Source organism: Zootoca vivipara, chromosome 7 (assembly GCF_965207765.1).
Source record: "Zootoca vivipara chromosome 7, rZooViv2.hap1.1, whole genome shotgun sequence".
In the NCBI taxonomy this organism is placed as follows: domain Eukaryota; kingdom Metazoa; phylum Chordata; class Lepidosauria; order Squamata; family Lacertidae; genus Zootoca; species Zootoca vivipara.
In genome coordinates, this window is record NC_142590.1 from 88,749,968 (window position 1) to 88,774,228 (window position 24,261).

General features: G+C 43.7%; 1 protein-coding gene across 1 annotated transcript in view; it reads right to left on the reverse strand.

The window, feature by feature from the left end:
• Positions 1 to 11,187: 11,187 nt before the first annotated feature.
• MYT1 (myelin transcription factor 1) overlaps positions 11,188 to 24,261 on the reverse strand; it is an 86,923-nt gene continuing 73,849 nt past the window's right edge. The window contains exons 18-21 of the mRNA XM_088674733.1: positions 23,049 to 23,140; positions 17,685 to 17,788; positions 15,570 to 15,713; positions 11,188 to 11,420 (exon numbers count right to left, since the gene is read on the reverse strand). Of these exons, the coding sequence (XP_088530859.1) occupies positions 11,280 to 11,420; positions 15,570 to 15,713; positions 17,685 to 17,788; positions 23,049 to 23,140 (481 nt within the window). The 3' untranslated portion in view covers positions 11,188 to 11,279. The remainder of the gene's footprint in view (positions 11,421 to 15,569; positions 15,714 to 17,684; positions 17,789 to 23,048; positions 23,141 to 24,261) is intronic.

Below are 24,261 nucleotides of genomic sequence, written 5' to 3' on the forward strand. Positions count from 1 at the left end.
TTGCATCCACCAAGATCTCGACTGCTCTTACAGCAGCTGAATCTCGAGGGGTATCCAGAGTACCGTCCAGCCCTGTTGTGTTGGATGAGTTTCAGTTAGTAAGGCTGAAGGATGTGGACAAGGTGCAACCACTTGTACTCTGGGCTTTCCCCTCTCTTAGCTGATAAAAAGTAGTAGGGAGGGGACAGCTGTCTGGGCCAGGAAGACTTTTAATGCCTTCCTGTGAGGGCTTGGCAATGGTGTCAGTGTAAGGCCCATGGGTTCCTTGCTGAAGTACTGTACTCTTGCAGCCCACTTGGTGTGAAAAGTTGGACCAACCTGATCAAGATGAAGGACGTGGCTTTTTTTTCTCAGGGAGAGCATCTTTCCAAGCAGAAGAAGTCCAGTTCCCATTACAGTGGGCCACTTCTGCATCACCCCCCAAAAGAGGGTGCATATCTGCGTAATATTTGTGCATGCTAATTTGGTATATTCACAGATGTAAATTCATCTGTGCGCTTCCTTCTTAGGATACTTGTATATTGAAGCTAAATAGTGTGTGTGTGGGGGGGAGGGCAGACCCCAGGACTTTGAATGTGGCATCTTGGAAATCTCCCCTGGCCACACCTTCTGCTGGTCTTTGAACTCACAATGTCTCCAGCTTGTCTGGGTGAAGCACAGGATGCATGTGCAGGAACTAGGCTACTGCTAAAGGTAAAATCTGCATTTGTTCCTCCGCACTAATTTTATTTTTGGCCCCACCCACCAAATAAGATTACCCAGAAGTGAATTGGTCTGAGACAGTTTCTCCACCCTTGAAATAGAGGAAGCTTTCAAACAGAGGTCAGTCCCAGTTTTCCAATTCCCACTTGTGCATTTTTAAAGGCACTTCTCGGATGGTAATCTACTCCTGTGCTCCTAGTAATATAAAATAATCAAAAAGTATTAACAAGCTACAGCACAGTAGATGCTGTCCATATGGTGAATTCTTGAGAAATGCAAGAGGCACATCTGTTGTTCATTAGAAAATTAGACGGGTGAAGGCAAACCTCCTTTGTTGTGGCTGTATGTGGTTAATAGTTTGTTTTAATACATATTAATTGCCTTTCAAATTAGGGCCTCACGTTTTAACCACTGACTAAAACAACTAAAGCGTTAGTTGATTAATTAGCCTAAGCCCATTATAACCAGCAGAGCTGGGAGTTGGAGGTACATTTACATTTTTGAGACTGTACTGTGGAATGAATGTAAAGAAAATGAAAATGAAATGTTATTCCTCCTAATAAAGAGCATTGGCTTCTGTTTGCTTGATGGGAAGCTGTCTTACGCTTCCTTCAGCTTCTCAGAAACGGCACCTGTATATTGGCTATTGGTAGTATGGAAATGTAGTTACATTTAAACGGTTAATTAGCGATGGCAGCTTTAATAAGTTTGTGGGACTGCTGCCAGACCCAGCTCCTGTTAAATGGCCTGGAGAGCAGAAGGCAATCTGTAGCCCCCAATGAGGGGTCTGTTAAAACCAGAGAGAGAATACCTCACTAAGAAAGAGTGGTCAGGAGGACCTGTTTGGGGGTTATTGTTTGTTGCTCAATAATAATAATAATAATAATAATAATAATAATAATAATAATAATAATACCTTTATTGTCAATGTACAATCTGTATACAATGAAATTAACCGAGCCTCCCTCTCCCCCAACACTCAATCTCATTGCACTCTGTTTGCTTGTTGCACAACATACCAACCCCAAAAGTCAATTGCACTATATTATTTTCCGTCTAGTTCCACCAGCTTTTTGATAAGAATGTCTGGAAGGATGGTATTAAAAGCATCAATAAACAACATTCTAACATAATTCCCCGGTCTCTCCAGATGACTCGCTGCAAGGTGAAAGCCTGTAGCTATGCCATCATCTGTTGACCTATTTCTCCTATAGGCGAACTGATGTTTATCAAAATCCGGTGGAAGACATGTCCTAAGGTGTTGAAGGACCAATCTCTTGAAGCATTTCATCACTACAGATGTCAATGCAATAGGTCTGTAGTCATTTAGGCAGTTAATAATAATAATAATAATAATAATAATAATAATAATAATAATACTAATAATAATTTATTATTTATACCCCGCCCATCTAGCCGGGTTCCCCCAGCCACTCTGGGCGGCTTCCAACAAAACAGAAATTCTAAAATACAGAAATCCATCAAACATTAAAATACAGAAATCCATCACACATTAAAAGCTTCCCTAAACAGGGCTGCCTTGAGATGCCTTCTAAAGGTCTGGTAATTGTTGTTCTCTTTGACCTCTTAGTTGCTGTTTTCTTTGGGACTGGGACAATGGCACCCATCTCTCTCAAAAGACAATGGAGTGCATCTCCGGGAGCGAAGTCAAACCCCAGGTGGCTGCAGAGACCAGAAACTCATAACTTGGGACCAAAAGTTGACATAGGCAATGGATCTTCTCAATTATGGATCTTCTCAGTTTTGCATCACTCCTCGGCTCAGCGCCCTGTGCGAGGGAATCGCCTCATGGCCCTAAATCCAACGCTGCCGATGAGGACACTTTAAAGGCCCAGCTAAGGTCATTGTCTTCCAACGAAATTCGCCTGACCAACAAGACCCCTCTGTTGTTGTAACCCTCAATGGATACAGGACCCCAAGAATGGGAAGGACTGACCCCACTACCAAACCCACCGCAATACACAAGAAGTGTGTATGAGAGAGATTGTTGGGGCGTGTGCAGAGTGCCCATTCAACACGGCAGCAGAATGTACCAATGGAACAGAAAAAAAACACCAAGGCAGTTGGGGGAGGGTCAGTTCCTTTACTGGTGGTATAATGCAGTTACAGAAGTGTAACTATGCTTGAGATTGTGCTGAATCACTTTCCCATGCTTGCTGACTCACTCTTCCATGATTAACTAGTTGCAGGTGCAGGATAAAGCGAAGAGTAAGGTTACCGTAACTTCCGTCATAGAGCTTCATTATGCTGATGACAACGTAGTGTGTGCACGCTCACAGGATGACCTCCAAACCATCCTAAATATATTTGCAGAAGCTTACGAAAAGCTTGGCCTATCACTCAACATCCAAAAAACCAAAGTGCTGCACCAACAAGTACAAAATAACCCCTCTGCAGCACCACAAATTCAACCCAGTGGTGTAACGTTGGAAAATGTTGATCACTTCTCCTACCTGGGCAGTTATCTTCCCACAAGGGTCAACATTGATGCCGAAATCCAGCATCGCCTGAGCTCTGCGAGTGCGGCTTTCTCCCGATTGAAGTGCAGAGTGTTTGAGGACCGGGACATTCGCAGGGAAACCAAAATGCTTGTGGAAGGATGTGTGGATCCAGAATTGGCCTCCACAGTCACTTACGGACTCATTGTTGAAACTGTGTTTATGGAAGACAATCTTACTTGGCTACGAGTGATCGCCAAAGAAGAAGAAGAAACACACCCAAATTAACCAGCACACCTAACTTAACCCTTTCTTGTTCTTTTCTTCTGCATGCACTGACCCTTACGCATTAACAGAGATGACAGTTTTGTTTTGGAGGCAATCACTGGTTTGAATACGCTCCCTGCACGATGTCCATATTCCAGTGTACATTTAGAGACTGCCTCTCTCTAGCACAACTTTGTTTTTGCAAATTTCATTTTTGGGTGCAATGGGATCTCTGAAACAAAGGCTTCGCTTAAATTTTTGAGGTGGATGCGGGGTCCTCGGTTGGAGCTGAATCACATCAAGCCAGACAGTTTTGCTTGTGTATGGGGATTTTAAAATGAGGGGTGCATATCTAAACATCTCCCTCCTTGTGCATTCTGTCATGGTACGGGCCCTGGAGGGCTATACCACATGATCTTCCCCAAACATTGGAGCTGAGTGAAAAATGAGTTAAACGATGTTGTGTTGGCAGCTGTTTGGGTAAGCAGCTATTGGTTTTAAAATCCCAGTTGTTGATGTTTGTCTTAGCAATAACAGGTTAATGGTGATTTGAAGTGGCTGGGAGGGTTCTTATGACAAGATCCATCACTTTGTGCCTGTGGCACACAAGAGAGTGTCTTTGAGGTTGTTTTCCCAGAAAGGATATTGGAAGAGACCTGAGAGCCCTCCAAAGCATACAGCGTGCCATCTTAAACCGATTCAATTCCCTTCCCTGTGATAAAGGAAGCCAGTTCCAAGTAGATATCGCTGTGCAATAATGGCTCCCAACGCGGTCGTTCGAAACACAACCCAAGCGTTCAATTATTCAGTACACGCAGCCGACTTGTTAGGAAAGGACACCTTACAATGATCTCTTCCCGGGTCACAGTCCCACACTGAGTGATGCAAAATAAGAGTGGAAATATTAGCACAGTTAAGACTTTGCAGAAATGTTTGCCAATGTGTTCGGGGGACTAGGTATGCTTTGGGGAAAACAATATGAATGTGTAGTGACTGTTTCCACTCTCTGCTACTGCCATGATGCCATTTTGCTTAGTCCCTCTCCATCCTGCAGCGATCCCAGCCAATCGGTGATCATGGATTTAGCACGATGATGCCATGAGGTGAATGTAGCCAACTGCACTTAACTTTGACATGCCGGCCCTTTGCTGTTGTCATCCGCGTTGTCATGGCAACAGGGCACTTTTGCCCCATTTTGAAGGGCCCACCCCACCCCCTCGAAAAATTGCTGAAAGTACTCACTTTTGTCTTGGCCGTGGATTAGATCTCCTTGCAAAATAATAACCAGATAATGAAAAAAGAAATGGCAACAACAACAAAATATTACTCGTAAATGTGTTCGGCGTTTTATTGTTGCCAGTAAAAACCAACGAGGAACCCGCTACGGCTTTGATTCCATCAACATCTTTCACTCAAGAGCAGTACGGAGACTATCTCTCAGGAATCGCCATTATTCAGTAAATTGCTCTACGCAGGCACGAGGTGGGGTTCACTGAAGGGATAAGGACATTTAAAAATCATAACGAGCAAAATGTGTAATGCTTCTGGAACAAAAGGCCCTGTTGTTTTATAGCTGTGTGATGCATTCAGTAGAGAAAGAAGTGGGGTGGTATTTTTAAAAAATAATAATAAAGAAACAGCACTTTTGAACTTGTCGTTTTATCATTTTGATTTTCATCACTTAAGTGCCTAAGGCTGTACAACCCCACCCCCAGCAATTTAGAGTGCTGGGTAAATAGACAAGGTCTTTGAATCATAGAATCGTGGAGTTGGAAGGGACACTGAGCATCATCTAGCCCACCCCTCTGCAATGCAGGAATTGACTGTTCCATTGTCAAACAGCTATTACTACCAGAAAGTTCTCCCTGGTGTTGCGTCACAATCTCCTTTCTTGTAGCTTGAAGCTATTAGTCTGGGTCCTGTTTTCCAGACCAGGAGAAAACAAGCTTGCTCCATGTGACATCCCTTTAGGTATTTGAAGATGGCTAAACATACCCAGCTCCCTTAACCGCTCCTCATCAGGCTTGGTTTCCAGACCCCTGATTGTCTTGGTTGCCCTCCTCTGCACGCATTCCAGCCTGTTAATATCCTCCTAAAATCATGGCACCCAGAACTGGACATAGTATTCCTGGTGTGGTCTGACCAAGGCAGAATAGAGTGGGACTTCCCTTGACTAGGACACTATACTTCTGTTAATGTAGCCTAGAATAGCATTAGCTTTTTGCTGGTGGTGGTGGAAAAACGGGAACAGTGGGGTAAACACCTTGAAGTTCTTGGACAAGCAGCTGCGTTCCGTTTGTTTCTTCCAAAAAAATGTTTAGTTTAGGGCCAAACTGGACAATAGATGCTGGAGAGCTATGGTGAGATTCCTCATCTCTTTAAAAACCAGCTGCAGAGACTCCCTGGGACGCATCAGAACCACTGTTCTGTTCTGTTTTCTCAGTTGAAACTCCTTCCCTTCCCACCAGCTGCAATTTGCCCCATTATGAACAACATACATGTTGTGCTATGTGGGTTTCCCATAGGCATCTTATTGGGCAAAGGTCATAGCTCAGTGGGAGAGCATCTACTTTACCTACAGGTGGTCCCAGTTTTAATCCCCAGCATCTCCTGGAAGCAGCGCTGGATTTAGGGTGGTGATGTGGGCAGTTCCTCCTCCCATAGGGCCCTGAGCAGAGGGGGTTCAAAACCGCAAAGATCCCCCCCCCGTGTTCCCTACAGTCAGGGGGAACAGGAGTCCAACTGCGGAGCACTGAGCCGAATTTTAGCAAAGGTTCTTCCGTATTGATGGCAAATGAAGCTATCAGTGGCTACTGACCATTTACTGCCTCCATGTCTGAGGTAGCATCCTTTTTGAATAGTGTGGTGTAGTGGTTAAGAGTAATCTGGGGAACCGGGTTCGAGTCTCTGCTCCTCCACATGCAGCTGCTGGGTGACCTTGGGCTAGTCACACTTCTTTGAAGTCTCTCAGCCCCACTCACTTCACAGAGTGTTTGTTGTGGGGGAGGAAGGGAAAGGAGATTGTTAGCCGCTTTGAGACTCCTTAGGGTAGTGATAAAGCGGGATATCAAATCCAAACGCCTCTTCTTTTGCAGGAATGACTGTGGGAGCAGGCCATTTGCACACTCATGCACAGCTTTCAGGCTTCCCACATGCACCCCGTTGGTCTCAGCTATGTCCAGATCCTCTGAGTGTCCCTATTTTCCAGGGATGTCCCTGATTTAGAGAAGCCATCCCAGTTTCTGATTTGATCCCGGAATGTCCCTCTTTTCATCGGAGAAATGTTGGAGGGTATGGAGTTATCCAACTCCCGAGCCGACTAAAGGTAATCCTATATAGGGAAGTGTTTTTTTTTAAAAAAATGCTTACTGTTTTATTATGTTTTTATATAGGTTGGAAGCTGCCCAGAGTGCTGGGGTAACCCAATAAGATGTGTGGGTATAAATTGCAAAATTGTCTTGGAATGTGATGTCCCTGTTTTCACTGGAGAAATGTTGGCACAGTGGAACCTCGGTTTTCGAACATATTCCATTCCGGAAGACCATTGGATTTCTAAAATGTCCGAAAACTGAAAGCGGAAGCCTCAGTTCATACAGGGAAACGGAAGCTGTGTCAGGCATTCAGATTCCGAAAAACATTCAAAAACCGGAGCATGTACTTCCGGGTTTTCTGTGTTCAGGAGCCAAAATGTTTGAAAATGGAGCCGTTCGAGAACAAAGGTTTGACTGTATGTGTGCCCAGCCCCCCCCCCCGGTCCCGAATCCTGGGAACGATAGCTTACTTACTGCATAGCTACAATTCATAGCACCCTCAACAGACTACAGTTCCCAGGAAACAGCTGCTGAACTAGCTAGAGTCCTTTCATCTGATCCAGCAGAGCTCCTGGAAATCCATTCAGTGAAGTCTCATTTGTGGAATGTATTTCTTGAGCAGAGAAACAGTATTAATTTTTGCTTTCTCCTTTTCTTTCTTTCACAGAAGAACATGTAGCCTGAAGTTCCTTTTTTCCAATGTGATTCTTTATTATTTAAATATGAACAGTATTCCTTCACATAAACAATTACTCAGCCATCACATAACCGACACACAAACATGACGAAATAAATATACAACAAGAGCACAGATCAAATTTTTTATGTTTAATTTAAATATTAAATAAATAATAAATTACATGTTTTAAGTTTTTTAAAACCGTTATCAGTGCCTGAAACAATAGGATCGTCGAGAAGACAAAAGAATAACAAAAACAAACAAAGAAAAGGAATCTCTCTCTCTCTCTCTTTCTCTCTTTCTGCATTTTGTCCCCACCCAAAATAATATCAAACAAAAAACTTTTTTTAAAAAAGCGCTTCAGTTATAAAATATCTTTAAAAAAATTCCCATTGTTAAAAGAATAAATAACAAAAATATATAAAAATAACTTGGTTGCATCAAAATTACACGCAAAAGTTAGATTTTTTTATTTCTTCTTAGAGGGAAATATTATTGTTTTATTGATCAAAAAGTTGTATTTCTTTCAGGGATTTTTTTTCCTGTCTCCTTTCCTTTCTCATGATGTGATGTCCAGCTTCAACAGAAGTATAAATTTAATAAATTAAAAACGATTCAATAAATAGTCAAAAAAAATTGAAAATAAGGTGTTGCGAATACAAATTACACACATTTTCCCCAAATTAGGGTGCATACAGAAATATGACTCACTGTGTTTCCCTGCCTCCTGTTATGTAAACCCAACTCCCAATGCTTTTGACAGGCCTAGTATTTATCAGTGAATCTGTTTTCTAATTTCCCATGCTACAGTCGATTTGTCACCTTTGAAAATGTTTAGTTTTAAAAGCACAACTTGCAGTTTTATCCAATCTACCATTTGATCAGTGCTTTAACAGAAGGATGGACACACTCTATTTTTAAAAAGATAAGAGGAAAATGCTTTTGAGGAGGTGGGTTCTTGATGTCTGGAGAAGATTGTACATATAGTCAAAACACAGTGAGTGCCCTTCCACAGCTGTTGCACCACTCAAAGGATGTGCATTTGAATGCACCCTTAAAAAATTTACAGAATAATTCAGCTAACTACTTTCCCCCAACCCTTCTTTTTCTTTAAAGGAAGTGCAAGTTCTCTACTCTGAAATACTAAATGAGCTGCAATTACCATCAAATTGGACTCTATTTACATATTAAAAGCATTGTCTTTTTTTTAATACTTATTTTTTCTTTCTTTCATTTTTTTTGCACTTTCCATGGGTTGTATAAATAAGCCAAGTCAAAGAGCCCAATGCTGTGATCCTCTCTAGCGCCCAACTGGATTTACTCAGATGAGTAAGTTAAGCATATGAGTAAAGTCACCAATATGTACCCCACCCCTTCTCCATTGGATGTTGGAGCTCTCATAGACTTCAAAGGGTTTTTAGTTTATAGCATAAGTATATGTAGGACTAGGCTTTTAAGGCATTTTCATACCGAGACTTTAAAGTGGTTCTTGTTTCTATCAGGCATGTAGCCAGCATATAAAAACCTACATTGGCCAGAAGAATCATTTGCACTACAAGTGCCTCTCCTGCATTTTCGCCTCTGCCGTAACCCTGACAAAGTATTCGTATATAAATAGAAGAGGCTCAAAGGCTCACCTATGAAAATGCTCTAAAAGGCATGTAGCATTCCACGAGCGGGTGAATATTTATCGGCTCCCCCTTCCCACTGTAGCCCCTTCACACTCCCCCAAAAGCCACTCCTGAAGATTGGGGGACCCTCTGAAGCAGTATTTGGTGCATAGCTGCCAAGTTTTCCCTTTTCTCGCGAGGAAGCCTATTCAGCATAAGGGAAAATCCCTTAAAAAAAGGGATAACTTGGCAGCTATGATTTGGTGTGGTGGAAGGGACAACACCAGGAGGAAAGAAACTGGCACACACTCACACATGTTCAGGAGGAGGTGACCGCACATGGGGGCCATTTGGATATCAGCCCTTCTTCTCACAGACTCAACAAGCTTTGTCATTCACTTCAATGAAGCCCGGGCTTCTTCTTCTTCTTTGCCTTTTGTTTTCAGGGAAAACCCTGACCGAGGCCATCCTAAGCTGGCTAGAAAATATATTTAGAAGTTATCAGGGGGGTTTAGTTGCGGAAACTACATTATTGCCGAGAGAGGGGAGATTTCAGCACCAGCACAAACCACCTCTCAGAATAGTTAATACTTTTACCGTGTTCAATTTTTAATCTAACACATCTTCCGGCTTTTGGATAAGCCAGGACCACAGTTCACAAACTGAGGACCTGTAGAAAGAGGCAAGAGCAGAAAAGGGGGAGATAAGAGATGCTTCCTGGCCCTTCAGAGCTATATTTTTCCTGCATTCTGGATTGGACCTGGTGGCAAGATTGTCCCCTAGTCAACCAGTACAGGGCAGACAACTATGGGGAGTTTGTGATGTTTCGTTCTCTCCCATAATCCCTCTGCACTAAAATGGCACCAGTGACCCACATTTGGCCAAGTGCTAATGGAGAAGCTTAGAAAGTTCATCTTCTTGACTTAGGGGAGAATTTGAGAATTCACACACGGAATCAATGTTGGCGTCTTCCCCCGCCACTCTTCCCTCCTCTTACAAATCCAGCAATGCATATGTGGACGAATGAGGTGCTGAAGAAATTTGTTTTGCAAAAGACATTCACTTCACTGTAGTTTTTTTAAGTGCACAGCGGACTATGTATACCAAAGGGGTAATAAAAAAAAGAAAAACAAAGTGGTTCTTTGGAAGATCTATACTCAACTGTTCCTTCTGTAGAATGGTGATCACTCTGTTTTGTTAAACTTATTTTTTTTTTAATGTAGAAAACAAAGCTCGGAACCAAGAAACATTGCCATGTATTATGAGCCAAAGTCCATAGCTAAGAGTCAATACTCTTAGACTTCCTTTTGTTCCTAATCGCTTCTTATACATGTCTCCGGCATGGATGTCTGCAGCGCTGTGCAGCTACGCAACGATGACCACGACAACAAACAGAACCAGAACAGTCAGCAAAAGGACTTTCCAAACTCATGTACACTGGACCATGACACATTTAGAATTCTTCCATACGAAATGTTCCAATATTGGTCTGTTCATTAATAGCTATTATCTTTTTTTTTTTAATACGGACAAAGGAATACTGTAGTTGCAAACTCCAAAAAAGCTTCCCTGAGAACCTTTTGTATATATTTTTTCCATTGCGCTTTCTACTGGAGATCCAGAGCTGCTCTTTCAGAAAATAAAAAATAATGCTACTCTAGAATACTTGTAAGAGTTCTCATGTCCAGCAGGCATCAGAACCTCAGCCCAGATTCAGGTGGGTGGCTAGCCTGCAGCCCCTGCATCTCATGTACTACAACATGCCACACAATTCATGTGTTATCTTGGGACATGACCATAAGCGATACAGGGTTGTGGAGCTCATTGCAGCGCAGACAAAAGCCCTGTTATTTTAATGCTCTAAACCTGGGACTAATTCTATTCTGGAACTTCCTTTGATGGTGGAGGTGCCTAGCAGCTTGTGAAGACCGTTGATCTCCATCTGCTCCCAAGACCATCTTTGACTCCCACCACCACACAGTATGGGGTGAAAAATAAAAACAAAACAAAGCCCCACAGTTTGCCAAAGGAATGCCACTGAGTAAACGAAAACATTTGAGTTCAGTTCTGCTTCTTGTGAATGGCCTCTTGGTTAAGTTTTGGTCCTTTTATTCATTCATTCAACAAGTTTCCTAACTTGTAAACCTGAATATGCAGAGTGAAGGTCCTCTATATTCTTCCAGTTACTTTTAACGTCTTCTTTTTTAAAATTTTATTTCCCCCCCTATTTTTCTTCTTTGTCCCACTGTAATTAGACCTGAATTCCTTTAATGGCCTGTTTGATGCTTTCCAGCAGGTCCTTGTTCTCAGGATTCTGGTAGCATTCCTGGTTCGTGTACATGTCAGTAAGGGTGTTGACGTACGCATCAAAGTTCTGCTCACTGATTGGCTCCTGCTCAAGAGAGAGAGAGAAGAAGAAAAAGAGTAAATAAGCAAGCAAACATATGAATCAAACTTAGAAGCAGAGCACAGAGAGAAAAGGCTCTCATACTGGACCCAGCTCAGTCAGGGATCAGCAAACTTTTTCAGCCGTGGGCAGGTCCACTGTCCCTCAGACTTTGGGGTGGGGCAGACCATTTTTTTCTTTTTTTTTGGGGGGGGAAATGAACAAATTCCTATGCCCCACAAATAACCCAGAGATACATTTTAAATAAAAGGGCACATTCTACTCATGTAAAAACACGCTGATTCCCGGACCTTCCATGGACTGGATTTAGAAGGTGATTGGGCCGCATCCGGCCCCCGGGCCTTAGTTTGCCTACCCATGGACTAGATCCACATTATCTGCTGGGCCACAATGCTCCTCCCTTATCTATTACTTCTAAATAAAGGTAAAGGGACCCCTGACCATTAGGTCCAGTCGTGACCGACTCTGGGGTTGCAGCACTCATCCCGCTTTATTGGTCGAGGGAGCCGGCGTACAGCTTCCGGGTCAGGTGGCCAGCATGACAAAGCCGCTTCTGGCGAACTAGAGCAGCACACGGAAATACCGTTTACCTTCCCGCTGTAGTGATACCTATTTATCTACTTGCACTTTGACGTGCTTTCAAACTGCTAGGTTGGCAGGAGCTGGGACCGAGCAACGGGAGCTCACCCCGTCGTGGGGATTCAAACCGCCGACCTTCCGATCGGCAAGCCCTAGGCTCTGTGTGGTTTAACTCACAGCGCCACCTACTTCTAAATAATCACTACTAAATTTGCTTCTCTTTAATTTTGACATTGAAAAGGCCCATATTAGTGTCCATTGTTATGTCCACCTCCCAGACCTTTTGTGGCATACAATGTGGAATCCTATCTAGCATCAGCTGGGCAATATCCTGATCTTCCAAAGGAGATAAATTAATCAACGAATTAAAAATGAAAAATTCAACAGAACTTAATTAGTCCCAGGTACAGGATTACAGCTTAGGTCTACCTCCACCTTAAGCAGAAGTGCACCCTTCAAATCACTTAATGCAGGTTAACTTTAACTTTTAAGAGAGCTTGAGCGTACATTCTTGCTTTGTAAATCTAGAACACTGCATCCCACAGAGTTTTGAGAACACCCCCCTCTCCAACATCAAGAAGGTGGAAGGCCATCATATCTGATTTACAATCTAGACACACGAGGGCTATTCTCGAGTGGAGGGCTGGGCCTGTTGATTCACTGAGACCAACATCAATTTCACAGCAAAGTTTAAATCAGCTTTGCTATAAAACCCCTAATGCGAATGCAAAACCTGCATTAGCCGAGATCTTGTGTTTCATTTCGTTCTTCCAAATTCTCTCCCGCATTCATACGCGATACAGAAAAAACGCAGGCAAGAGGGGCTTCTTTAGCTTAGTGACATTTCTGAAAAGTATTCTAAGGCCTCGATCCTAAATTCAGTGGGGCTTGCCTTGTGTGAAAACATATTTTGGATCAAGCTGTAGCACTCTAGCCTGCTTTCTTGTTTGTCCAACCCCTGTGTCACATTTAATGTGCTTTAACCAAGGATAGTGTGTCACACGCAATGCAATTAACTACCCGAAAAACCCAGTTGAATTGCATCTCCTTTCAGCTGTTCGACTTCAATGCAGATTAAAAATAAATAAATAAAATTCCACAGCCAGTAGTGGCATCATGCTGGTTACTGTTAAGACCTTGTTATGTTAAATATAATATACTCTTTATCGTTGTTTTTGTTCAGCTGACAGCTGTTCAGAGCAGAATTGAAGCTCCCTGCGCTATAATGGGAGCTGTAAGATCTTTCCGACGTTGCAGTCCAATCCTGTCCTATCTTCACTCATGCTGTCTTAGACTAAAAAGGCAACATGCACTGTTGATGGAGCTCCTTTTGTCATTTTCTTACCTACTTGGGCTATGAGATGTAATGAGAGACAACAAAAAAAAAAGCACAAAAGAACGAGATCAGTGGGAAAGAGGCAGCAGAGGACAATGTAGCTTTCGGAAACATACAGAGGCTGCTGCCGCCTCCGAAAAAGTAAGTGCCAGACAAAGCATTTGGGCTGAACTGTGAAATTTCAGTTTTTTCTAACACTTTTCAGATCAGTGATCTTGCAGCTTAAACAGGCAATGGCAAGCAGCTGCAAACCTGATAGCCCATTTTATTAGACTTCCCAAGTAACCTATGTGTTCTCTTATTAAAATGTTGTGTGTGTGTGTGTGTGTGGAGAGAGAGAGAGAGAGAGAGAGAGAGAGAGAGAGAGAGAGAGAGAGAGAGAGAGAGAGAGAGAGAGAGAGATGTTGGCATCTGTTTGTCTTGAGAGACAATGGAGTGAGCCTCTGGGGGTGAAGTTAAACTTGTAGCTGCTGCCCCTCACATTGTTCTTGCCGTGTTAGCAGCACTGAAGTGACCTCCGTGCGGAGCAAGACTGGGCAGTGTGTATGGAAGTCCTGGGCTGTCCAAACAACAAGCTCCCCCCCCCCTCAGCCTCACTAATGTGGTCCAAAGGAAAGCAGAGCAATACATTTGGCACCAGCTTGGCTACAAGAATTGCCAGGAAGCATACAAGATGCCGTCCAACTGTTTAGAGACTCCACTCCAGATTTGTGTATGGTTTACTCCTTAGCTTTTTCTTCTCCCAAAGATGTCCTGCAAGGCAGTGGGAGAGGATTTTTTCTTGGGGTTTGCTCCCAAAGCCTTACTTGCCAATGAGCAGTGCCAGATTTACGTATAAGCTTGGCCCCACTCTCTTGGGGCCCGCCAATTTTTTTTAAAAAAGAAAGGAAACCTGGATGTACATTTCCAAAATATAAGATAAAAAACAAATAAATTAAAACCTACATGCAGTAACAGTGTTTTGTGTTGTGTAGGCTCCTATGATGTAAGTCATGGCTCCCGTCTACTAACCTGCTCCCTAAAAGATCACTGGTTAGATACCTATTAGGTCCATCAATTACCATATAGCATATATTTAACACAAAAAACAGCGACAATTTGTTGTTGGCAAAGGACAGCTGGACATATAAAGGGCCCCATTACCTTCAAGGCCTCATCTAACCTAAATCCGGCACTGCCAATGAGTACAGTCATACCTCGGGTTACGAACGCTGTGGGTTGCGGACCATGCCCAACCCGGAAGTACCGGAACGGTACTTCTGGGTTTCGGCGCTCGCGCATGTGCAGAAGCACTAAATGATGTCATGCACATGTGCAGGCTGCGACGCTGTGGGTTGCGAACGTGCCTCCCGAACGGATCACGTTCGCAAACCGAGGTATGACTGTATAGCTGCAAGGCAGCGGTTTAGGACCAGAGTTTTCCTTCTCCTAGATGGGCTACCTTCCCAGGTGGATGAGCCCCATCTGCCCCTTGTTTCCCTCTACAGCATGTGCAGAAACCGCCTTCTTGCCCGTTGGGCCCACTTTTTGTCTCCTCCACTCAACCAACTGGAGCCTGTCTTTCACTCGGGGAAGTCCCTAACTCACCAAGGCTTTGAGACCCTTCGGCTACCCTCACCTGGTTTAGCTGGCCAGCTGAAACCATTTCCCATGGCTGCTGTCGCAGGCTGACAGCTTCTAGAAGCTACAGGTGACAGCTGAGTGCAGGGTGGGGGACCAAAGGTTGACAAACTACCCCGGAAGGAGCACAGTTTAACCACCAAATATAGCTCAGAAATCCCTGCCCGATCTAGCAGGTATGGTAGCCTTGATTCTGCAGAGCAACACGAGGGAATAAAAGTAATTGATACCATTAAGTGAATTTACTTTGCCACCATGGGGGGTGGGAAGCAAAATATATAGGTGAGTGCTGGGCTCCTTCTTTTTGTTTTATTCCTACATATTGCAGTGCAGAGGTAAATTTGCCTGGGATTGCTTAGTTTTGCACTTCCTTGCTTTCAAGCATTTAAATTGCTCTAACCTTAGGCATGGACTCTATCTATAAATGGTGCTTGGAACCATTTCCCCCTGCTGAATTTTATGAAAGGTGGTAAGAATTAATAGCCTGGAGCTCTTTTTCGGCCACTCCTTAATTATATGCAAAGTGCTTGCAAGGAGGCTTTCAGAATTTGGTGCTTTATCACGCTGTCGAAGGTTTGGTGCACGGGAGAGATTCTCACCATGTGTGGAAGGCGGATATTGGCAAGACTTTGGATAAGAGTCTGGCTCAGCCCTGAGAGCTCAAGGAAGAGGGCTTCGTTCTGCTCCTCTATAATCTTGTTCTCCTCCTCAATGTTCTTGAGGTTCTTCTCCATGCTTGAGATCTGTAGGAGGTGGGGGGAAACGTGGATCAGGGAAGAGAAGTGGTCATTGTCTTTCAACATTCCATGAGTGCCACAAGACTTATATTAGATTCATATCCTGCTCCACAAGTGGAACAAACAGGTTCATGGCCACTACCGCTGCTGTAAATAGTAAGCCTGAATCTCTTTTTCCTTCTCAGTCTCCCCCTCTTTTTGTAATGCAAGATGCAGGACATCAAATTATCACACCGTAAGTCTCCCAGCCTTCACTCAGCCTCATTGACTGGTGTTTGCAAAGGCAGAGGAATGCACAATGCAGCAATATAGTGGGGCAATAAAGCAATTGACACCAGGCTGCTGTAGAGTCTCATTCCAAGCATACATTCATATACTATGATATCTCGACTGTCAAACCCAATCCATTCCGGAAGACTGTTCGACTTCCGAAACATTCGACAACCAAGGCGCAAAGGGCTGGCTGCAAATTCAATGGAGAAAATTGGGGAATGCAGTGGAAGCCGTTTGACTTCCGAGGCGCGTTCGACAACGGAAGCAATTACTTCTGGGTTTTCGGCATCCGAAAACCGAAATGTTCGGCTTCCGAGACGCTCGAAAACTGAAGTACCACTGTACATTCAACCAGGCAGAGGGCCTTCTCGGTAGTCATGCCTGCCCTGTGGAACGCCCTCCCATCAGATGTCCAGGAAATAAACAACTACCTGAGATTTAGAAGATAACTGAAGGCAGCCCTGTGCAGGGAGCCTTTTAATGTTTGAGATTGTTTTGTGTTTTAATATTTTGTTGGAAGCCGCCCAGAGTGGCTGGGGCAACCCAGTCAGAAGGGCGGCAAAGAAAACAGCCACTAGGAAGGGAGGAAACCTCCAGGTGCACAGAAGTTTATCAAGTCCAATGCATATAAAAAATAAATCCTCATTCAGGGGCACTCTTGTATACTTTACCAAGCTGCACCAGTTACGAATGTTTCTGGACAGGGATTAAAAAGGTAAAGGGACCCCTGACCATTAGGTCCAGTAGCGGACGACTCTGGGGTTGCGGCGCTCATCTCGCTTTACTGGCCGAGCCGATGTACAGCTTGCAGGTCATGTGGCCAACATGACGAAGCCACTTCTGGCGAACCAGAGCAGCACACGGAAACACCGTTTACCTTCCCGCCAGAGCAGTACCTATTTATCTACTTGCACTTTGATGTGCTTTCGAACTAGGTTGGCAGGACCAGGGACTGAGCAACGGGAGCTCACCCCGTTGCGGGGATTCGAACCGCTGACCTTCTGATTGGCAAGCCCTAGGCTCAGTGGTTTAATCCACAGCCCCACCCGCGTCCCTGAGATTACCAAGCCTCAATGACCTATGCCTTGGTCACCTTGAAACTGGAGCATTGTAACGTGTTCTATGTGTGGCGACACTTAAAGCTGGTTGGGAAGCTGCAGCGGGTGCAAAGTGCAGTAGGCTAGGTTGCTAAGCATTCTATCGAGCACATATAACATCTCTGAGCCAGGTTTAAGGTTTTGTTCTTAGTTTAATAATCCCTTAGGACCAGGTTATCTGAAAGAACGCCTTTTTCCATATGGGCCTGCCTGTTCACAAAGATCTTAGGAGGAGGCTCTGTTAGTTAAGCGGCAGCCTGCAGAGGTGGATTTCGTGGGAACCTGGAGGAGAGCCTGCTCGATTGGGGCCCCCAGCCTGTTCCTTCAGCTTCCCACCAACATAGGGAAGGAACTTATGGTGAAATTCCATTGGCTGATAGTAACGTCTATTTACTCAAGCTTTTCCTGGCTTCCGATACCAACTGAACAATTCCTCATTACTGTAACAGTGATACATTGTGTTTTTTTATTTTTTTAAAAATTAGATTGCTTTTGTTGCATTGTTGTTCGGTACCAAATTGTTTTATTGCACAGCACCCTGGTGTTATTTTAATGAGAGTGGGTGTATATGACTTTTTATATAAACAATTAGTACAAGTGCACTTACCTGTGACTGCAGCTTCACCATGGCTGCTTCCATCTCAGTGTTGGATTCATTCAGCTCACTAATCTCTTTGTTTAACTGCTTAATTTCTTCGTCATTCTCTAGAACTGCAAGGAGGAAATAAAGAAGCGGTCGGGCAATTTCCTGCTCTAATATATGCAGATAGAACCTACACGGAGTAGATCCCTTTAAATGAATGAAACTAAATTACGTACGGCAATCATTTCTGCTAACTTCAGTGTTACTCTGAGTAGCACTGAATAGCACCCTTGGACTCCAGTGTACTGTCTACATAATAATGTTTAGCCCTCATGTAACACCACTGGAGTGCTCTAAGCACTTAATTGAGATCATTTTTTAAAAAAGTTTTCTGTAGTCCTAGAGCGAGGGTGTCGCAAATATGGTAGATACAACACCCAACGACCCTAACCTAGGACCATGCAGGATTGATGCATACCTGTCAAGTTCTCCCTTTTTTAAAGGGAAATTCCCTTATGTTGAATAGGCTTCCTCGCGAGAAAAGGGAAAACTTGACAGCTATGCGTTGATGGAACTTGCATTCTAACAACTTCTGGTGAGAGTATCTTGCTGTTGCTCTAAAGGGTAGGACTGAACCAATGTGTTCACATTACAAGAAAGGGGAATTCAGCTAAACAAGGGCTCCTGGACGGTTAAGTCCAGGCAAAGGCGACTATGGGGTATGGTGCTCATCTTGCTTTTCAGGCTGAGGGAGCCAGCGTTTGTCCACAGCTTTCCAGGTCTTGTGGCCGGCATGACTAACTGCTTCTGGCGCAATGGAACACCGTGACGGAAGCCAGAGCGCACGGAAACGCCGTTTACCTTCCCACCGCAGCAGTACCTATTTATCTACTTGCACTGCCGTGCTTTCGAACTGCTACGTTGGCAGGAGCTGGGACCGAGCAACGGGAGCTCACCCCGTTGTGCAGATGCGAACTGGGGACCTTCTGATCAGCAAGCCCAAGAAGCTCAGTGGTTTAGACCACAGCACCACCCGTGTTCCTTTAACAGAAATAATCACCTTGGAAGGTGGTGGTTCTCCTTAGTTAGAGGTTATTAAGCAGATACTGGAAGGTCAGTTTGGGGGGATGCTATAGCAATGGGATTCCTGCATTGGTATTGGGTTGGTGAAATGACCTTTAATGGCCCTTGCAAAAATTTCAATCCTTGTTGTTGTTTAGTCATGTCTGACTCTTCGTGACCCCATTGGACCAGAGCACACCAGGCACCCCCCCCCCAAATAATTTTTATTCATTTTCCAAATACATAATCACAAAAAAAACTCAAACAAGAAAAAAGAACACAAAAACAAAAATAAAACATATTTTAAAAAAGCATCTCGAATCTTATATTATTTACTTAACATTGTTGACTTCCTCAATTCCCCCCTCACTGGGTCCATTTTAAAATTCCAACTAAGCAGTTTTCATCTTATGTCTTAAATTAATCTAACACATTTTATCATTAACACTCAAATATTCTATTCTAAAAATATCATCTATTTTCCACCAATAATTGATCAGTTCATCCAGATCAAAAATTATTTCCCCTTTCTTCTATCTTCTATTTCTCCCCTTAGCCTCAAAATTCTTACCAAGAACTTTCCATAAATTTAAATATTAATTATTTTACCATACTAATGTTTAAACACATTATAACAAATTCAACCCCACTTCCCCTGAACTCAGGGTCTCCTAGATTTTTCGGCGAGTTCCATAAGTCATTCCAGTTTCGGACCATCTAAATCAGTCAAAAAAGTTACATCCATTATTATCCCTCACCCCACTTCCACCCTGACCCAGCCTAACCACCATTCTTCCTCAATCCTCCCCTGATGCCTCCCAATTCCATTTTCTCAGTATCCCCCCCCTTTGGATTCTGTCCCCAGCATGGGTCCTGCCCTCCCTCTCTCACTGGGAAGACATTACTCCATGCTGGTTCTTCTTTGGAGACTCCTTGGATCAAACAGGTGTTCTGTTCCCCCCCTCTCACTGGAGGAACAATGTTCCATGTATCTTCCTCCTTTTTAAAAAATTCAATTACACTGTCCAAGACTGATGATTGTTCCTCTTGCTTGACTTCACTCTCTGTTGGAGATAATCCTTTTTCTCTGTCCTGACAATTCTGATTCCTTTCACGCCATTCAGACAACTGTGCATTACTTTCATGCAACAATATATTATTTTGCCGCAGTTTGTTTCTCAAGTCCAAAAGTGATTCCAAAAGTTCCTTCTGAAAGTCCAGGCCATCATCTGATGTTATGGCTTCAGGCATCCTGTTCACCTCAGATTTCATGGGAACAGAGCAGAGCAGGAAATGGTACAGATTGTATTTCCCAAAACATCAAAAACCGAGTTTATATCCAAACTGGTTATAGTCTCATTATTTAATTCTTCATGTCCAAAAATTCTTGTGTCCATTTATGAAAAGAGCAATTGTCAAACTTCTTATACACAGCCTTATATTTTACACTCCCTTCACAATTTGCAGTTCTCAGTCTCAAAGAGATAAACAAATTCCTTTCTATTATGATGTCATAATGGCGGCTCACTGCTTCCTCCCGGGACCCGACTTCAGTTTCCAGGGGGATTTTCCCCAATCCAGATTAAAATATTTTTGCAGGGTTTTTAATAAATTTAGTCCTTCTCCCCTTTACCCTGCCTCTGGGGGAAGGTATTGAGTCCAGTCCTCGATAATTAATAGATTCCTTTCACTTTTCCGGCTATAGGCAAATTAACTGCATTACCGTCCTCTCAGTGGGGGAGATCGACTTCCTGGTTAAATATCCTCTCATGGCCAAATACTCCCAAAAATTAAATTTCTCCTTTTACTCACGGTGTCCAATGTCTTCAATTTTTTTCAATTTGAGGAAGAACCGATCGCTGTTGCCTGGCAGGATCGCAACTTTGTGCCTCTGAGATAGTTATACTCCGTTGCGCTGCATTAACTCAAGACCCCTTGTCCTCTCGCCGCCCAAAAATAGGCTAGCCGAGGGAGGGGGGAGCTCGCTTCTGGCGTCTGCCAGATCCACGTCCCCGAAACGTTCAATTTGGGGTTTCTTCTGGGGGGCCGCTGCGCTGCAGCAGTCCCCCCCTTGCCTCAGAGGCCCCACGTTCTCCTCAGCTGAGGAGAACGGCACCCGCCATTGCTGCACGATCGGCCGGAAGTCCACACACCAGGCACTTCTGTCTTCCACTGCCTCCCGCAGTTTGATCAGACTCATGTTGGTGGCTTCGAGAACACTGTCCAACCACCTCATCCTCTGTCGTCCCCTTCTCCTTGTGCCCTCACTCTTTTCCAACATCAGGGTCTTTTCCAGGGAGTCTTCTCTTGTCATGAGGTGGCCAAAGTACTGGAGCCTCAGCTTCAGGATCTGTCCTTCCAGTGAGTACTCAGAGCTGATTTCCTTCAGAATGGATAGGTTTGATCTTCTCAAGAGTCTCCTCCAGCACCATAATTCAAAAGCATCAATTCTTCGGCGATCAGCCTTCTTTATGGTCCAGCTCTCACTTCCATACATCACTACTGGGAAAACCATAGCTTTAACTATATGGACCTTTGTCGGCAAGGTGATGTCTCTGCTTTTTAAGATGCTGTCTAGGTTTGTCATTGCTTGTCTCCCAAGAAGCAGGCGCAGGGCCGTCTTAACCATATCTGGCTCCCTGGTGCCAAGATACCTCTGGCGCCCCCCCATGAGTGAGGCGGGCAGGAGGGGCGCGCGGGGAGCTGAGAGGCGCGGAGGAGGCAGCCCCAGCCTCATGCTCCCTGCGCGCCTCTGGAGAGCGGCCTGAAGCCACTCAAGAGCAGAGGTGCGCGGAGGCAGACACCAGCGTTCAGCGTCCCTTCCGCACCCCTGATGGCCAGGCGCCCTGGTGCCTTGCGCCACCCAGCCCGGGCCTAGGGACGGCCCTGAGCAGGCGTCTTTTAATTTTGTAACTCCTGTCACCATCTGCAGTGATCATGGAGCTCAAGAAAGTAAAATCTCTCACTGCCTCAATTTCTTCGCCTTCTATTTGCCAGGAGGTGATGGGACCAGTGGCCATGATCTTGTTTTTTTGTTTTTTTAATGTTGAGCTTCACACCATATTTTGTGCTCTCCTCTTTCTCCCTCATTAAAAGGTTCTTTAATTCCTCCTCACCTTCTGCCATCAAGGTTGTGTCATCAGCATAAATAAGCAGGGAGACAATATACAGCCTTGTCGTACTCCTTTCCCAATTTTGAACCAATCAGCATTCTTTGGCACTGCCCTTCTTTGGGATTGGGATGTAGACCGATCTTCTCCAATCCTCTGGCCACTGATGAGTTTTCCAAACTTGCTGGCATATTGAGTGTAGCACCTTAACAGCACCATCTTTTAAAATTGTAAATAGTTCATCAGGAATATCATCACTTCCACTGGCCTTGTTATTAGCAGTGCTTTCTAAGGTCCATTTGACTTCACTATTCAGGATGTCTGGCTCAAGGTCAGCAACCACGCTACCTGGGGTGTACGAGACCTCCATATCTTTCTGGTATAATTCCTCTGTGTATTCTTGCCACCTCTTCCTGATGTCTTCTGCTTCTGTTAGGTCCTTTCTACTTTTGTCCTTTATTACAATAATCTTTGTACGAAATGTTCATTTCATATCTCCAATTTTCTGTTTCCCCCCGTTCTGTTGCTTTCCTCTATTTCTTTGCATTGCTCGTTTAAGAAGGCCCTCTTGTCTCTCCTTGCTATTTTTTTTCAAAATCTGCAATCCTACCATCTCATTAATTATAATAACACCATGGGAAGGTAGGTTGCGCCCCCCGAATCATATTAAAAATGGGGGGTGGGGTGAAACAGAAAGAACAGAGGCTTGCCAAAGTTTGGCTAGTGAGTCACAGCTGAGAATCAAGAACTTTCTACAGCACTGGCTTTATCGTATGGTGAGCATTATACTGCATAATGATTTAAACTAGATCCTTCACACTGAAACCACAACATTCTGGTCACTATATCACATGTGATCTAGCAGGCCAAAAAAAATAACCTGTGGGCTTTTAAGAGCAAATTTAGTGGCGAGGCATATTTTTAGCTTTTGGGAAATGTGCAAGAATCAAATAGTGGAGAGGCTGCAATCGGTAGCAAGATGGGATATTTGCTCTCGTAGGGGATTTCCAAATTGCAAGAAACACACTGCCTGAATAGCAGAGCAAATCCTTAGCAAGTAAGTTAGCAAGTACTAATTCAATTGGCATAGATCATCTCGGTCCAGTGGAAATGCTAATGGTGTGGACACACACAATCTGCAAGGTCATGTTAATTTTTTCAAAAGCAAATTTTCAAATATGCAAAACTAGCCAAGTGATAAATCTGGTTCTCTTACCATCGCTGGTCTTGAATTTAGCGTTGAGAATTTCATCCCCTGAGATTTTCCCCTTTTTCCCAGCAAAAGTAGCTCTTGGACACCCCGACAGGCTAAAATGATAAGCAAAAGTGGATTTTATTAGAACTTCCAGGATTAATTTCAGCCAGGTAATTAAGGCTGAGCTAAAATTACTTGCAATAGCATAAAAGCTTCCCTTGTGGGGTGAAATTCAGCATTCTTTGTAAATGTGTTTAGTCACTGTGCAATCTTGTGCATTCGGAATTAAGTACTATTTAAGTAAATTTACTACCAAGTAAGTGTGCAAAGAATTGCAGCCTTATTCATATCTATTGTCCTCTTTTGCTCCAAGTTGCCCTCCTTGCTATAATCATGTAAGCAAATCTGACTGGTTTTGTTGACCCACAAGATCATCTGTGTCTTACAATGCTCTGTCAGATGTAGCTTTGTGATGTTCGTTACATGATCCTTGACTAGGTCAGATTACTTATGCAAGCAATTTAGAGAGTACTAGGAAAAGGCCTCTGTTTGAAATCTATGCGAGCCACTGCATTTAAATAGTGGACAAACACCCTGGCTCAGTTTATGGTCATTTCCTACATTCCCAAGAAGCAGAAACCTCAGGTGCAAAATTAACAGCAGACATAGACAGCTCTGCTGAAACCACTGGTTCTGATCCTAAAGTGGAAATTTGTTGATGTGGGAAAGCATAGAGAACTTCTTTAAAAAATATTGAGGAAATCTTTCCCCCCCCCCTGGCAACTTTTCTCGTTGTTAATGTTTACATTAACTGGAAATGCTTGCATAAAATTTCAAAACAAAATGAAAATAATGTGTTTTACTTCTCTGGGGGAAGAAATAACCATTTCTCTCTCTTTTTTTCTTCCTTGTCATTCAATGGAAAAATCACAAAATGAATATAGCTATTTAATGCTCATTGTAAAACCATTTCCCGGCGATGTTTCCGCCCTCCCGCCCCAGTTGACGCAGTAGTTTTTATAAGTCCGCCAGGAACACAGTCATTTGGATGAGCTTCACTGAATAGTTCGAAATAAATAAATAAATTGACAGTTGTATATGAGAGAAATTCCCTTGCAGGTTGCCCCATAAAAGATTCAGCTATAAAATGCAGATTCTAATCAAAGCACGTATTTTATGTCTCATAAAGCCAAAGAGATCCTGCCCCTGAAATTTGTTGTACTTGCGGATAGCC